Source organism: Mustelus asterias, chromosome 8 (genome assembly GCF_964213995.1).
Source record: "Mustelus asterias chromosome 8, sMusAst1.hap1.1, whole genome shotgun sequence".
NCBI classification, from domain to species: Eukaryota; Metazoa; Chordata; class Chondrichthyes; order Carcharhiniformes; family Triakidae; genus Mustelus; species Mustelus asterias.
Window position 1 is genome coordinate 98,709,565 of NC_135808.1, and position 17,139 is coordinate 98,726,703.

Here is a 17,139-nt window from a genome sequence, read left to right on the forward strand (position 1 = left end):
ATTCTTAACTTCCCAATGTCAGAATAACAGATAACTGAATGATACAAACCACAGAGATCCCAAGCTCAATTTCACTTTGTGCTGCTTTAGCTACTCCTGCTTGAGATGGGGTTAAGGATGGTACAATTGGCCACACTACCCCAGATCGACAGCGTTCCTATTCCCTTGGTCATTCAAAGATCATTGTAGGTGTGAGGACAGCATTGGCATTAATATTCCTAGCAGTCCTTGACTACATTCCATCTGAAGACTGACCCAAGGATATTGCTATTTGAGTGAGATATCAGAGACTATTTTAAAACTCAATGTAGCCTTGTTGCACAATCTGTAAATGTTTATATAATGTAGGTATCAGGAGGCAGCCTGCTGCACCAAAACGGTTATCGATACAATGAACTTGCAACTTACAACAGCAAATTCATCTCGATCTAATAATCCATCACGATCGGTGTCACTCAGGTCCCAGACCTAAAAGATAATAAGAGGCAAGTTAAGGCTTTAACTAGCTTAATACTGAACATTCTTTCTAACTTAAATTAGCCAGTATTTGCTCTCAGATACAAACAAGCGGCATGAGTTGCTGCCCATTGACTTGCTATGGAAATTTATACTCAAACTTACAGTAGAAAACTATGCCAGCACATTGCCTTCTACAAGGGTCTGGAACCTGCACAAATAGGACAAGCAACACTCCTTAATAAATCAGATCAAAGGATTGTTTCTAAGCAACACAGGGGGTGATTCTCCCATCCTGAGTTTATTTTTTAGCACAGCGGGCCAGGAGAATCGCATGTCAGCCGATTCGCGGCATTGCTGCAAGTGTTCGTGCCGCACTTGCGTTTCTCAGGCCCGGATTTCCGGCGGCATCTGCACGGCACCAGAAATTGACTGGGAGGAGGGGCTACCATTTAGCTAGTATTTTACATACTTTTTAAATGCTATTAGTGGGCCTGGGACTGAATTCTCCGGGCCCGCTAGCATCTCCCACCCCGCCAGGGGTATTTTCACTGCAGCAGGGTTCAGAGTAGCTCCGGGGGGGGGGGGGGGGGGGGGGGGGGGGGGGGAGCAAACAGTGGGGAGTTGGTGCCCCCAGGCATGGGCACCCGTGCAATGCCAGCCTGTGCCACCAGCACTGCCCAAGGTGCAAAGTGCCCAAATCCATGGGGCACCTTGGCACTGCCCATCAGGCATGGGCAGTGACAAAGAGTGGGGCATATTGGGGCGGGTCATGCTGGGGGCATGGCCTAGGGGGCGATCGGTGGGGGTGGGGGTGGGGCGGAGTGCCACTGCCACCCTGCATAAGGTTCGGTGGGGGCTGAAAGGAGGCCAGCGATCGCAGCGAGCTGGGGGGGGGGGGGGGGGGGGGTTCGTCACTGCTGGAGGACAGGGCTGGAGATCGGGTTGGGCCAGGACAGAGGCGCGGTTCGGGGCTGGCCCACAAATGGACAAGGGGTCGTGATTGTGCTGTGGGGGGGGGAGGGGGGGGGAGCAGTATTGCGATGGTCCCGTCCCGTCCAGTGCGAATAGACCCCGCTGGTGGCCTCTGCAGTGCACACAATGCGGGAGATTTTAGTGTGAACTCCCACTGAAAAAACCAGCGTGATTTACTCCAGTTTTCCCACAAGTTCGACACTTAGAATTTTTTTGGGAGAATCACCCCCACAGGATCTGAACCAGGAAGTAGCAGTTAGAATAGTTAATTCAATATCATTTCAGGTATAGAAAGTGAAATAGAGGGAAAGAAAGATGGGATAAAGTGTGAGAGATAAATGACATAAAGAAAAATTAAATTACTTTTTTGTAAATCTCCAACAACAATTACATTCTGAAGAAACAAGACTCCACACTTAATTTTCAGTGCCAGAGAAATTATTTAGTAACAAATACAGACTTATCACATCATTAGAAATTTACTTACACTGGAATGAGTAAGCCCTAACTTTTTGTGACAGGTTTTGTAGGTACAAAATACTAGAAATGCATGAGTGCACATACCAAGAACAAGAGTTGGCACATACCAAGAACAACCATCTTGTTCTTGCATATACCAAGAACAAGAGTTCTTGGTATATGCACTCATGCATTTCCAGAACAAGATTGAAAGGTTAGGTCTCTTTTCTCTCAAGAAGGCTTAGGGACTACGTAATAGTAATTTTGCAAATGATGAAAGGTTTTGACCAGAGTTGATACAGAGACAATGTTTCCTCTAGTGGTGAAGATCAAGAGGCCATCAATATAAGACAGTCACCAAGAAATCCAATAGGGAACTCAGTATGCTCTAATGTAAAAGTATTTTAAGGCATTAAAGTATTGTTGCAGATGCAGAGCTCTACCTCAGAAAAGAAATCTAAGGGAACAGGTACTCAAGAAGCTTGATACCATATAGGACAGCGCAGCCCACTTGACTGGCACCCCATCACCACCAACTCACGATGCAACATTGTTTATTATATATAAGAGGCACTGCAGCAACTCGTCAAGCCTCATTCAATATTGTCTAGAAGGACAAGGGAAGCAGACAAATGGAAACACCACCGCCTGCAAGTTCCTTCCAAGTCACACACCATGCAGACTTGAAATTATATTGCCATTCCTTCACTGTGGTTGGATCGAAATCCTGGAACTCCCTCCCCGAGAGTATCATGGGGGCACCCACACCGCTTCGACTGCCACTGTTCAAGAAGGAAGCTTACCAGCACCTTCTCAGGGCAATTAGATATAGGCAACAAATGCTGTCCGAGCCAATGACACCCATATCCCATGAAAGATTTTTTAAAAGCGTCTTCTTTGTAAATCAAAAATATTTCACACATAAAAGATTCAAGAATTCTGGAACAGACGCAGCAGGTTTAAAATTTGGTCTCACTTTCTGCTGGTGTTAATACTGCAAAATGTGAATTAAAACCAGAATAAGATACTTCTTACAAAAGAACCTCACACAAGGCTTTAGTCTAGTCAGAATCTGATATCAAAGTGTGGTAGCATGGCCCCATTGATGGGGCATTCCCTGAGGGCCACGTGATTGTGCCAGACCTTATGGAATGTTGAGGCAGGAAGCTGAGCCGATTGGGTGCAAGGGTGTCTAACCCAGGTCGGGGAGGGTCCTCAGTTGGAGCCAGGGAGGTGTGTTGTACAGTCCCAAAGTTTAACCTGTCTGATCTTTTTATTGTAAATACTTATTTATCGTTGGCAATAAAACCTTTGTTACTTTGAGCCACATCGGGTCACCCTCAATTTATTGCACCAAGATATACTGCTAATTTTGCACTGATGCATATCCCAGCTCACTTCCAAGCAGCATAATAGTGGCAGAGTTACGGCAGCCATAATTCTCCTTGTTCAGCTGCATTAATTTTCTCATGCACGTACTGGCACTCATAAGAAACATGAAAGATAATGGAGGATAGAATGGAGCACACACCAATGGAATAAATAAAATGTAGCAGAAGCAAATGGAAGAGGAGTCAAATTCTGGTGTGACTATTTCCTACAACGAACGTACAATTTCAACTTTTGCATATGACACGAAACTTGGAAGTGTAGCAAACAGTGGAGAAAATTTGCAACAGGCTTCAAGGAGACACCAGACAGGCTCATGGAAAGGGTGAACACATAGCAGATGAAATTCAATGCAGAAGAGTGCCAGTTGACATATTTTGGTAGGAAGAATGAAGGGGAAAAATACATGCTAAATGGTGTAATTTTAAAATGGGTGGAAGAAGAAAGAAAGATTGAGGTCACCTGTGCCCAAGTCTATGAAGATGGCAGGGCAAGTTAACAAAGCAGTTATGGGAACCTGCACATTATAAATAGCGGCACCAAGTACAAGAGCCAGGAAGCAATGCTAAACCTATATAAAATACTAACTGGGCTCCAGCTGGAATATTATGCCCAATTCTGGACACCCCACTTAAGGAAGCATGTGAATGCTTTTGAGGGGGTACACATGAGATTTACAAAAATGGTTCCGGGGATGCCAAAATACGGTTACATGCATAGATGGATTGGTTTTAAATAGAGACTAAGAGGAGATTTGATAGAGGTGTTTCAAACCTCAAAGGGTTTAGATAGAGCTAATAAAGAAAAACAGTTTCCAATGACTGAAGGGTCGATACCAGGGGGCAAAGGTTCAAAGTGGCAGGCAAAAGAAGCAGAGGCCAGATGAGGAAAAGTATCTTCTTATGCAACGAGTAGTTCGGATTTGGAATGCACTACTTGATAGAAGAGACTCAAAATAGCCTTCAAATGGGAATTGGATAAATGTATGTAGGGTTATACCAGGAAAGAGCAGCGGCGTAGGACTAACTGAATTGCTCTTCAAAGAAGCCGCTTAGATTTGTTAGCCTCCTTACATGTGTATAGTTCTATGATTCTACAACAACAAGTAGCACCTTTCAGCACAATTCCCTTTGGACTATTGCACAATGTGTTAGTATAGTATTGTTCTTACCCTTCCCAGGACATCCACAGGTAGCTTAGAATTGAGAAGCACAGGTTTCACTTTATCACCAGACAGGAAACCATTCACAGGATTAAGGCTGTCAAAAATTATATCATACTTCGCCTTTTCTTCCAACTGCAGTTCATAAATTAATGCAGATGTGAATTAATAATTATAAACCAAAAACTCTCATTGCTTTACAAATGTCAAGTTACATTCATAGTTTTAACTAAAATGATTTACAATGTTACGACTGAAAGCATTTAAAAGGAGGACAACTTAATTCACAAGTCTAATATTTCACATATAAAAACTCAACCTTGACTGTTTATAAGTTTCTCGGTATTATGAATGGAATAATGGATGGATTGGCTGAAAAATAATTAAAAACCTAATCACTGAATCCGTTTTTAAGTAATATATACTTGATGCACATGGGGCATTTAATTTTTAAAAATTATTCTGAGAAGATAGCCACATTCCATCTCCAGTCGCAGGTCTTTTATGGGACGGTCAAAAATCTCAAGAAAAGTGCGCGTTAAAACTCAACATTGTACCTTCACAGCCCAGGGAACATCAGGAGGTGCTGAGCCGCTAGCAGGTAATGGACTGTTCCTATCGTTCTAAAAATAAAAAATGACAAGGTTCATAAATAAGAATTACAGATGATCTCAGTAGAACAAAAGTCAAGTGAATAATATCCTCATTTTGTTCACAAAATTCAATCAATCTCATGACTCTCTTGCTTTAGCTCCTTGATGCATGGTTAGAATGGAAATTTGGAGAGGGACCCAAAAATCATGATGATTTGAAAAAAGTATTTTTGAGGGTAGGACGCAATGCAGGAGACAGGCAGGTGGAGGAGAGAGGGAGGCGGGGGAGTCTGGGAAGGATTTTTTTTAAGCACGCGAAGTATAACAGGTAGGCTGCAGTATACCGCGGGCAGCATCGTTAGCAGGCAGTGGAGTGAGCCGGAAGCAGAGTGAGAGCTGTAAGGGCTTTGGCTCTAAGGGCTTCGGTGAAAACAGGCGGAGGCAAGGAAGGTTGTTGTTTTTTTTTCCCAAAACTATAAAGGAAATGGCAGGTATGAGTGAGAGGCCAGTTTGCTGCACTTGGTGTGGGATGTGGGAGTTCCTGGAGACGACTTGCCTCCCGGAGGTCCATATCTGTGCCAGATTCATGGAACTGCAACTCCTGAGGGACCGTGTAAGGGAGCTGGAGCTGCGGCTCGATGACCTCAGTTTAGTCAGGGAAAATGAGAAAATAATAGATAGAAGTTATAAGCAGGTAGTCACACCGGGGCCTCAGAAGGAAGACAAGTGGATCACAGTTAGGAAGGGTAAAAGTCATAAGGGTGATGTACCAGAAAGTACCCCAGTGGCAGTCTCCCATAATAGTAAGGGCTGGGCAACAGATGGGAGAGGGGAAGGGAGTGAGCAGTCAGTGGAGGGATCCCCTGTGGTTGCCCTCCAAAATAGGTATATTGTTTTGGATTCTGTGGAGGGGGATGACCCTCCAGGGGTAAGCCACGAGGACCAGATCGCCTGCACAGAGACAGGCTCAGAGGCCCAGGAAGGAAAGAAGGGGATTAGGAGAGAAATAGTGGTGGGGGATGTGATGGTTAGGGGCACGGACAGGCGGTTCTGCGGGCACGAACGAGACTCCAGGATAGTCGTCTACCTCCCTGGTGCCGGGGTACTGGATGTCTCCGAGAGGGTAGGAAGCATATTAAAAAGGGAAGGTAATCAAACAGATGTAATTGGACACATTGGTGAAAATGACGTAGGTAGAAAGAGCAGGGGGGGTCATACGAGAGCAATTCAGGGAGATGGGTGCTAGGCTAAAAAATAAGGCCTCTAGGGTAGCAATCTCACTAGTGCTAGTGAGGCCAGGAACAGAGAGATTCCACAATTGAACACGTGGCTAAAGGACTGGTGCAAGAGGGAGGGTTTCAAATTAATAAATCATTGGGAAGTCTTCAAGAGAGGATGGCACCTGTACGGAAAGGATGGGTTACACGTTAACTGGAAGGGCACAAATATCCTGGCTGGGAGTTTTGCTAGAGTGTTTCGGCAGGGTTTAAACTAGTGTGGCAGGGAGGTGGGGAACAAAACAATAGGTCAGTAAGTACTGAGGCTGGGGTCGAGCTGGGGGCCAGGGCAAGGCTAGATAAGAAGAAGAGCATTCTGGAGCAGGATGACCTGAGTGGGCCTGGAGGTCTGCAGTGCATCTGCTTCAATGCGAGGAGCGTAACAGGTAAGACAGACGAACTTAGGGCCTTAATGCTTACGCAGAATTTGGATGTGGTTGCGATGACGGAGACATGGTTAAAAGGACAGGACTGGCAGCTGAATATTCCGGGGTATAAGTGTTTTAGGCGAGACAGAGGAGGGGCTAAAAAAGGTGGGGGAGTAGCGGTATTAGTTAGGGTGCAGAGGGTGGACAATTTAGAGGGGTCATGTAATGAGTCGCTGTGGGTGGAGCTCAGAAACAGGAAAGGTGCAATCACTATGCTGGGGGTATACTACAGGCCACCCAACAGCCCACGGGAAGTGGAGGAACGGATATGTCAGGAGATTCTGGATATATGCAGAAAAAATAGGGTTGTTGTTGTTGTAGTGGGAGACTTCAATTTCCCTGGAAAGTGCTTAGGGCTTGGGGTCTGGACAGGGAGGAATTTGTAAAATACGTACTGGAAGGTTCTTTGGAACAGTATGTAGATAGCCCAACGAGAGAGGGGGCTATACTGGATCTAGTTCCGGGAAATGAGCCCGGTCAGGTCGTCAAAGTTTTGGTAGGGGAACATGTGGCAAATAGTGACCACAACTCTGTTAACTTTAGTATAGTAATGGACAAGGACGAGTGTTGTCCTAAGGGTAGGGTGCTAAATTGGGGGAAGGCTAACTATAGCCGGATTAGGCAGGAATTGGTGGCCGTTGATTGGGAGAGACTGTTCGGGGGTAAGTCCACGTCTGGCATGTGGGAGTCTTTTAAGGAACAGTTGATAAGGCTGCAGGACAGGCATGTGCCTGTAAAAAGGAAAGATAGGAAAGGTAGGATTCAAGAGCCGTGGATAACCAGGGTAATTGAGGATCTGATCAAAAAGAAAAGAGAGGCGTACTTTAGGTCCAGGCAACTGAAAACTGATGGAGCTCTGGAGGAATACAGAGAGAGTAGGAAAGAACTCAAACGGGGAGTTAGAAGGGCAAAAAGAGGTCACGAAATGTTCTTGGCAGACAGGATTAAGGAGAATCCTAAGGCATTTCATTCATATGTTAGGAACAAAAGAGTTGTCAGGGACAAAGGAGGGGAATTATGCTTAGAACCCAAGGGAATAGGGGAGATCCTAAATGAATACTTTGCATCGGTATTCACAAAGGAGAGGGACTTGTTGACTGGGAGTGTCTCAGAGGGAGGTGTTGACCCGTTAGAGAGAATCTCCATTACAAGGGAGGGAGTGTTAGGTTTTTTAGGTTACATTAAAACTGATAAATCCCCAGGGCCTGATGGCATCTATCCTAGACTGCTCAGGGAGACAAGAGATGTAATTGCTGGGCCTCTGACGGAAATCTGTGTCTCTTCGTTGGACACAGGTGAGGTCCCTGAGGATTGGAGGATAGAGAATGTGGTACCGTTATTTAAGAAGGGTAGCAGGGATAACCCGGGTAATTATAGGCCAGTGAGCTTGACGTCCGTGGTAGGGAAGTTGTTGGAGAGGATTCTCAGAGACAGGATGTATGCGCATTTAGAACGGAACAATCTCATTAGTGACAGACACCATGGTTTTGTAAGAGGGAGGTCGTGCCTTACAAATTTGGAGGAGTTTTTTGAGGAAGTGACAAAAACGGTTGACGAAGGAAGGGCCGTGGATGTCGTCTATATGGGTTTCAGTAAGGCATTTGACAAAGTCCCTCATGGCAGGTCGGTTAAGAAGGTTAGGCTTATGGGATACAAGGAGAGGTAGCTACATGGGTAGAGAACTGGCTTGGCCACAGGACACAGAGGGTAACAGTCGAAGGGTCTTTTTCCAGCTGGAGGTCTGTGACCAGTGGTGTTCCGCAGGGCTCTGTACTGGGACCTCTGCTATTTGTGATATATATGATTTGGAAGAAGCTGTAACTGGTGTTATCAGCAAGTTTGTGGATGACACGAAGATGGCTGGACTTGCGGATAGCGATGAACATTGTCAGACAATACAGCAGGATATAGATAGGCTGGAAAATTGGGCGGAGAAATGGCAGATGGAATTTAATCCGGATAAATGCGAAGTGATGCATTTTGGAAGAACTAATGTAAGGGGGAGTTATACAATAAATGGCAGAGCCATCAAGAGTATAGAAACACAGAGAGACCTAGGTGTGCAAGTCCACAAATCCTTGAAGGTGGCAACACAGGTGGAGAAGGTGGTGAAGAAGGCATATGGTATGCTTGCCTTTATAGGACGGGGTATGGAGTATAAAAACTGGAGTCTGATGTTGCAGCTGTATAGAACGCTGGTTAGGCCACATTTGGAGTACTGCGTCCAGTTCTGGTCGCCACACTACCAGAAGGACGCGGAGGCTTTGGAGAGAGTGCAGAGAAGGTTTACCAGGATGTTGCCTGGTATGGAGGGTCTTAGCTATGAGGAGAGATTGGGTAAACTGGGCTTGTTCTCCCTGGAAAGACGGAGAATGAGGGGAGACCTAATAGAGGTGTACAAAATTATGAAGGGTACAGATAGGGTGAACAGTGGGAAGCTTTTTCCCAGGTCGGAGGTGACGATCATAAGGGGTCACGGGCTGAAGGTGAGAGGGGCGAGGTATAACTCAGATATCAGAGGGACGTTTTTTACACAGAGAGTGGTGGGGGCCTGGAATGCGCTGCCAAGTAGGGTGGTGGAGGCAGACACGCTGGCATTGTTTAAGACTTACCTGGATAGTCACATGAGCAGTCTGGGAATGGAGGGATACAAACGAATGGTCTAGTTGGACCAATGAGCGGCACAGGCTTGGAGGGCCAAAGGGCCTGTTTCCTGTGCTGTACTGTTCTTTGTTCTTTGAGTGAGAGGCAGGGAGGCGGGGGAGAGAAGGTAATGTTGGGGAACGTGGGGGTAGGGCAAAGAGTTGGAGAGGGAGCAACATGGGGAATAGAGAACAAGAAAGAAGGAAGGACTGAGAGACAGAAGAGACACAAAAAAAGAGAGTATTCATTCCATCAGTTTGGGCTGAGTTTAAAAGCAGTACTCAGATTCCAAACATGACTTCCTGCATTAGTTCCCTTTTGAATGAAATGAAAACATTCCAGGCTGGATTCCTGAACTGCAGCCAAAAGTTCAAAACACTGCTGCCACTTCAGATTACAAACAATAAGAAATTAATTTACTTACAAATTTTGGAGCTGGGGCAGCAAGGTGTAAACTGCTGAGAGAGACTTCAAGCCCATTTTGTGCACATCCTACAAGCCTTAAAGCAACAAAAAATTCCTGAAGGAAATAAAAATGGACAAATAAACTGACTCACCACATGATCAAAACTGGTCAGTTGTAACAATTCTAAAGGTACATACAAATTGCACAATAAATCCAGCAGCAGCAACAATTCTCCTGAATTTAAAATCTAAAATAAATACCTGTTTGTTTAAAAACCCTTTCCCGTCCGCATCTGCTAAATCCCATATCTAAAAAACAAGCATTCAACAGATTAAAAACATTGCACATCTTCTTAGTACTTAATGCTAATTCAGTCTATTGATTGGTATTCACTATTATATCACAGTATTCTGCAACCTTTGGAAAATTACAGGAAAGTTCAGAAACAAAAAGGCAAAATTCAGTCAATGAATTTACCCACACATTTTATCCCCAAAACTAAGCGTACGTTAGGCCATGCTATTCTTATTGCCTTTGACTTTAAGATCTTTATTAATCATCTGTATAAAGCTACAATCAGAATAAAACAGCTAAAAGGTAGGCTATCTTCAGATTAGTTCAGACATGATATGGCAGAGGATTATAAAAGGGCAATTATGATACATTTCATAGAATCCCAACAGTGCAGAAGGAGGCCATTCGACCCATCGAGTCTGCACCGACCACAATCTCACCCAGACCCTATTCCTGTAAATCCACATATTTACCCTGCCAATCCTCCTGACACTAGGGTCAATTTAGCATGGCCAATCAGTCTAACCTGCACATCTTTGGACTTACAAGTAGATTATTATACTTCCTTAAACTAGCATTTGTAGTTTAAAGAAGTATAATAAGGCTACTATTGATTACACACAATAGCTATGCAGTCCAATTAAGAGTGAGGAAAATCTACATTCTTATTACTTTGAAAAATGGAGCATTAAAATGAACAAACAAATAGGGGTCGGGAAACAGAACTTCTGATAGTCTTCTCAGGGCAAATGATTATTCTTTGAATGGGGTAGAGTTAAATAGAACAAAGAAAATTACAGCACAGGAACAAGACCTTTGGCCCTCCAAGCCTGCACCGACCATGCTGCCCAACTTAACTAAAACCCCCTGCCCTTCCGGGGACCATATCCCTCTGTTCCCAATGATCTGACAATCAGTGGGGTTTGATGTTCAAGTTCACAACATGTTAAAAGCAACAGCTCAAGTGGGAGATAGAACAAGAAAATCAAGTTTTGAATTCAACAGATTACTCAAAAAGAGCTATGATCGAATGATTGTAAGTAGAGCAGGTAGAAGAGAATAAAAGTAGTCAAAATAAATTAGGGTAATGACAAATAGGTAACAAAATAAAGATTTAGAGGGGAAAATAGCAAGCAAAGTTTTCAAAAGGGTAACATTACAAAACTACAACTATTTACTACAATGAATCATTTACTTGTTCCAGTATTATAGAAAGTACTGATTACGTTACTCATGCATCAATGATTTACGTTCAGCACACGAATCAGAATGGTAACAAAAAGGAAGCTGTACCTTTCCAAGTACTAGGTCAGATAGGCCAGACCTTTTTAAAAATGAGGCAGCTTCTGCTGCACCAACTTTCCCACCATTCACTGTATCAATCTGTGGAAACAAAAGACAAAACAATGAAAGTTCTAAGCATGGAATTGTTCTGCTCTATTCCGCAAGCATGTTTAAAACAGAATGGGCCATGGTAGTATAAATGCTTGACTTGGGAAAAGCACCAAAACTAAGGTTGCGCACTCATCTCAAAGACAATAAACTGCAAAAAAAGATTGGAGGCAGGTTGCTAGCGGAGTGCCGCAGGGATCAGTGCTTGGTCCTCTGCTCTTTGTGATTTTTATTAATGACTTAGAGGAGGGGGCTGAAGGGTGGATCAGTAAATTTGCCGATGACACCAAGATTGGTGGAGTAGTGGATGAGGTGGAGGGCTGTTGTAGGCTGCAAAGAGACATAGATAGGATGCAAAGCTGGGCTCAAAAATGGCAAATGGAGTTTAACCCTGATAAATGTGAGGTGATTCATTTTGGTAGGACTAATTTAAATGTGGATTACAGGGTCAAAGGTAGGGTTCTGAAGACTGTGGAGGAACAGAGAGATCTTGGGGTTCATATCCACAGATCTCTGAAGGTTGCCACTCAAGTGGATAGAGCTGTGAAGAAGGCCTATAGTGTGTTAGCTTTTATTAACAGGGGGTTGGAGTTTAAGAGCCGTGGGGTTATGCTGCAACTGTACAGGACCTTGGTGAGACCACATTTGGAATATTGTGTGCAGTTCTGGTCACCTCACTATAAGAAGGATGTGGAAGCGCTGGAAAGAGTGCAGAGGAGATTTACCAGGATGCTGCCTGGTTTGGAGGGTAGGTCTTATGAGGGAAGGTTGAGGGAGCTAGGGCTGTTCTCTCTGGAGCGGAGGAGGCTGAGGGGAGACTTAATAGAGGTTTATAAAATGAAGAAGAGGATAGATAGAGTGAACGTTCAAAGACTATTTCCTCGGGTGGATGGAGCTATTACAAGGGGGCATAACTATAGGGTTTGTGGTGGGAGATACAGGAAGGATATCAGAGGTAGGTTCTTTATGCAGAGAGTGGTTGGGGTGTGGAATGGACTGCCTGCAGTGATAGTGGAGTCAGACACTTTAGGAACGTTTAAGCGGTTATTGGATAGGCACATGGAGCATACCAGGATGATAGGGAGTGGGATAGCTTGATCTTGGTTTCAGATAAAGCTCGGCACAACATCGTGGGCCGAAGGGCCTGTTCTGTGCTGTACTGTTCTATGTTCTATGTTCTAAAAATAAAATGTTTAAAGGTGAATCACCCCCAGTCACATTCACCCACTGGTCAGTACAGTTGCAGAGTAATGTTGGATAAAGCCTTGCTGTAAGTCTCTTTCAAGACATAATAGTTCTGGAGACTAAGTTTTAAAAAAAAAAATTTTACTCCATTCTTAAAGTTACAAAGCCAATGCTCAGAATGGACCGAGCAAACTCAAATCCCATTCCTTGCTTGCTCCAAATATCAAATTCAAAAACCAATTGAATCCAATTCAAGATCCCCACAAAGGAGGCAAACAAGAGCCTGGATGAGGCATTACATCCCATCTTGGGCTTGAAATTAGCCAAAAGGCCGAGAGAGAGAGGAGAAAATAAAAACTGGAGGGAAAGGGAAATAAAAGGTAACAAAACACACATGGACTCATTTAGCTGCAAGTGTTTACAATGGAGAATGTGCCTTCTTGGAAGTCATTGGTCAGCTGCTCCTGCAAAATAAATGCCAACGAAAACATATCATCCAAACTTAATGTAAGAACTTAGAGATGATAAACACAAATGACATTTTTGTTTCTGAACATTTGAGACCAGGTACACTGCACTGTTTTCAGATAAATGTCAACTTATTTTCCAGAAGTCATCCCTTATTAGGAAATCTGGGGAGACAAATGGCAAAGTCCTTGCCTGTCTGTACAGTTTTGAGTTCACGTTGGAAACCCCTTACTAATCCAAAAAATGAAGGAAATTCAAAATGAGACTTTAGAACAGAAACAAATGTTCAATTCAAAGCAGCAATGAAAAACAAAAGCAGTGAAAGGAAAAAATTGTGGCGATCATTCAACAAAGAACAAAAATAGCAATTCCACAAGAGGCTACTATAAACCAAAACTAAATATTTTCCAATTGTGGCCCCACCAAAAAATATGCTGCAGACATTTTCTAGGGAAGAAGAATGCAGAAATTAGTTTATACTTAGTTTTCTATTAATTGCAAATAATTTTTTTAATTATTTTTGTGCCAGATAAATGCTAGTTCAAAGTACTCCGATATCCCAAGCAGCTATCCTTCATTTGCAAGCCTAGAGACTGCATGTTCTAATGATATTTGACAGGGGAAGCCTTACAGCCAAGTCTAATCCTCTGTAGCTGCCCAGTGGTGATATGCATGCGCAGTCTCGAAGGGAGATCAAAGGGACATTGATGAAGATTGAGAACCCAAACTGAATCTGTTTGCTCTTCCTGGGTCATGCCATTCTAAAGGCACCGAGGCCCACTGTGGTGCTCACCCAGGTGTCTGACTGACAGCGATCAACTCAGAACATATCCTGGATTGTCTCTGTTCGTATAACTCATCAACTCTGCCAGGATGGGTGAGCCAAAAAGGAGCAGATGTCGGCCAAGTAAGTGAACAAAGGGACAAGAAGCTGCTGTTCACAAACAGTAGATTTACCAGCATGCAGTCAAACATACCATCCACTTCCAAATGGTTAACTTTAGAATGAAACTGAAAGAAAATAATTAAAAGTTGGTCGCAATCCCAAAAATATTTACGTACAAAAAGTAATTATTTCCTTACAAGCTAATAAATGATCACACAAGGCAATTGCAAGCATGGTCTTCTGTCCTTGTCCTTCTAGGTGGTAGTGGTCATGGACTTGGATGGTGTTGTCTAAGGAGATTTGGTGAGTTCCTGCAGTGCGTCTTGGTACATAGGGCTGCCACTCTGCATCGGTGGAGAAAGGAGTGCATGTTTGTGGATGGGCTGCCAATCAAGCGGGCTGCTTTGTCCTGAATGTGTCAAGCTCGTTTCTACAGATATAGCTCTTGGGGCTAAAGGGATATGGGGGAGGGGGTGGGGGAAATCAGGACATTGAATTTGATGATTAGCCATGAACAAAATGAATGGTGGAACAGGCTCAAAGGGCCAAATGGCCTACTCTTGCTTCTAGTTTCTATGCTTTGTATATGTTGTTGGAGCTGCATTCATCCAGGCAAGCGGGGAGTATTCCATCCTTCGCCTGCCTTGTAGATAGTAGTCAGGAAGTTATTACTCACCATTGGATTCCTGGCCTGTGGCCTGGCTCCAATAGCCACAGTATTTATATGGCTAGTCCAGTTCAGTTTCTGGTCGATGGTTACCCCCGGGATGTTGTTAATGGGGGATTCAGTGATGGTAATGCCATTGAACATCAAGGGGCAATGGTTAGATTCTCCTTTGTTGGAGATGGCCATTACCTGAGGCATGAATGTTATTTGCCACTTGTCAGCCAAAGCCTGGATATTGTCCAGATTTTGCTGCATGTAGATATGGACTGTTTCAGTATCTGAGTCATCACAAATGGTGCTGAATATTGTACAATCATCAGTGTACATCCCAAATCTTATGACTGAAGGAAGGTCATTGATGAAGCAGCTGCAGATGGCTGGGCCTAGGATATTATCCTGAGGAACTCTTGCAGTGATGTCCTGGAACTGAGATGATTGACCTCCAACAACAACAACTATCTTCCTTTATGTTCGGTATGACTCCAACACGCAGAGAGTTTCCTTCCTGATTTCAACTGACGCCAGCTTTGCTAGAGCTCCTTAATGCTACACTCAGTCAAATGCTGCCTTGAAGACGAGGACAATCACTCTCACCTCACCTCTGAGTTCAGCTCTAAATGGGGAGCAACTAAGCATTGGGATGTGTTCTGGGCTGTTTCTAGCAAACACAAAGTGGTCAAATAGCCCTTTTTGGGCTGTATATCACTGTGATACTTTTTCCTCAAATGTGATCAGCTAATTCATGTATGAGGTGCTACTGTTATTGAATTGGGGGAACTCTGCTATTCATTTTTGATGATGATCCATCTCCGAGCTAAAATGCCATCACCTCTTCAACTTGTCTGTTCTTCACAATAAAGCTCCCACAAGTTATATTGGTTTTAGATATGATTAATCATTCTCTATTAAATACCTGTAATAATTGAGGACAAGAGGCAGAAAAATAATCAATGAAGCAACTTCATTCTGAAGCCTTGAACCAAATACTTCACCAGATTTTTAATATGCTGATGATAATGTATTTCAGATCCTTGATTTTCATTACTCTGGTGAATTTGACATGGTCTTCCTAATCAACATAACCACACATCTAAACTTGTGATAAATGTTTGATTATTTAATTGGTTCTGAATTTTAAGATTCCCCTTTGTTCCACATGCATACAAAGATCAAAGGAGTACAGCCATATTGAATTTGTTCAATATCCTTCAATAGCCAGGTCTGATGCCCAAATTAATAGGTTGTCTTATAATTTTTTTTTTTGGTGGGGTATAGGGATTGGTGATGCATAGTGAGAGAACCAGACGGATACTGCTCTTTTATGAATTGTTAAAATACATGTTCCTTGTAAAACACTGCACACTCAGCCTTTTCCACAATTATTGTAGAACTAATGGCAATTTCACCATTGATTTCTCTTAGATTCTATCTATAGAAACTGCAGTATGTAGGAGCTTCACGTAGTTCTGATTTTTTTTTCCAATTTAGCAGTTTCTCTCCACAAAGTGTTGGCTTTTGCTGGGATGTCGCTCCATTGGTGCCAGGCATTCTCCAGTACAGACCCAATTCCCCATTATTCTTGTGAGCTTTGATGCTGAGTATTAACAAGCTATTTAACTTGTTATGATCCACGTAGAGACCAGTATCTTTTAAAAAAGGGATTTGAATTCCTAGTGACTAACTCAAAGGATCACAGGTCAAGATTTTACATTTTGAGACCTTTCACTGCAAGAAACAAAACAAAATCAGCATTGACTAAAGAATGCTTAAACAGCAACTAATACACCAAATACAGAAAAGACATCTGGTGGCACAGTGGTTAGCGCTGCTGCCTCACAGCGCCAGGGACCCAGGTTCGATTCCTGGCTTGGGTCACTGTCTGTGCGGAGTCTGCACGTTCTCCCCGTGTCTGCGTGGGTTAAGACATGCTGGTTAGGTGCATTGGCCATGCTAAATTCTCCCTCAGTGTACCCAAACAGGCGCCGGAGTGTGGTGACTAGGGGACTTTCACAGTAACTGCAGTGCAGTTTAATGTAAGCCTACTTGTGACATTAATAAATAAACTTTTAAACTTTTTTAAAATTAGCGTCTTAACATACACAAAAAACTTCGACCACATTTATATAGCACGTACTCCACAGAATTGCAGTCTTCACATGAACCAGTTGAAGAGGCTCACATTTCCTTGTTTTACTGAGTCAGAATATCTAGTGACCCTTGAAGACCCTTTCCCTCAGTCTCCCGGAAATCCTGAAGCAACCCAAAGCAGCATTGCTCATTCACTCCTGTGACTCCTTCCTCCAGCCATGCCAGAACGAAGCTTCCAGTGTCCTTAAATTTCTATGGGTTCAATCTCTTCAACTGGAGAACTGCATTCTGTCTATTAGCTAACAGAGATAGCTATTTTCCCTCTGCTGATCACAGTACCTGAAGTTGTCTTTCTTTCCAGGACACACACT

At 43.5% G+C, this 17,139-nt stretch overlaps 1 protein-coding gene across 4 annotated transcripts in view; it reads right to left on the reverse strand.

The window, feature by feature from the left end:
- eps15 (epidermal growth factor receptor pathway substrate 15) overlaps positions 1 to 17,139 on the reverse strand; it is a 148,355-nt gene that overhangs the window by 101,133 nt on the left and 30,083 nt on the right. For 2 of the 4 annotated variants that reach the window (XM_078218555.1, XM_078218557.1), the window contains 6 exons: positions 11,376 to 11,465; positions 10,049 to 10,096; positions 9,807 to 9,902; positions 4,999 to 5,064; positions 4,451 to 4,576; positions 409 to 468 (listed from right to left, as the gene is read on the reverse strand). In XM_078218555.1, the coding sequence (XP_078074681.1) occupies positions 409 to 468; positions 4,451 to 4,576; positions 4,999 to 5,064; positions 9,807 to 9,902; positions 10,049 to 10,096; positions 11,376 to 11,465 (486 nt within the window). The remainder of the gene's footprint in view (positions 1 to 408; positions 469 to 4,450; positions 4,577 to 4,998; positions 5,065 to 9,806; positions 9,903 to 10,048; positions 10,097 to 11,375; positions 11,466 to 17,139) is intronic. The other 2 variants (XM_078218556.1, XM_078218558.1) reach the window with 1 other exon arrangement.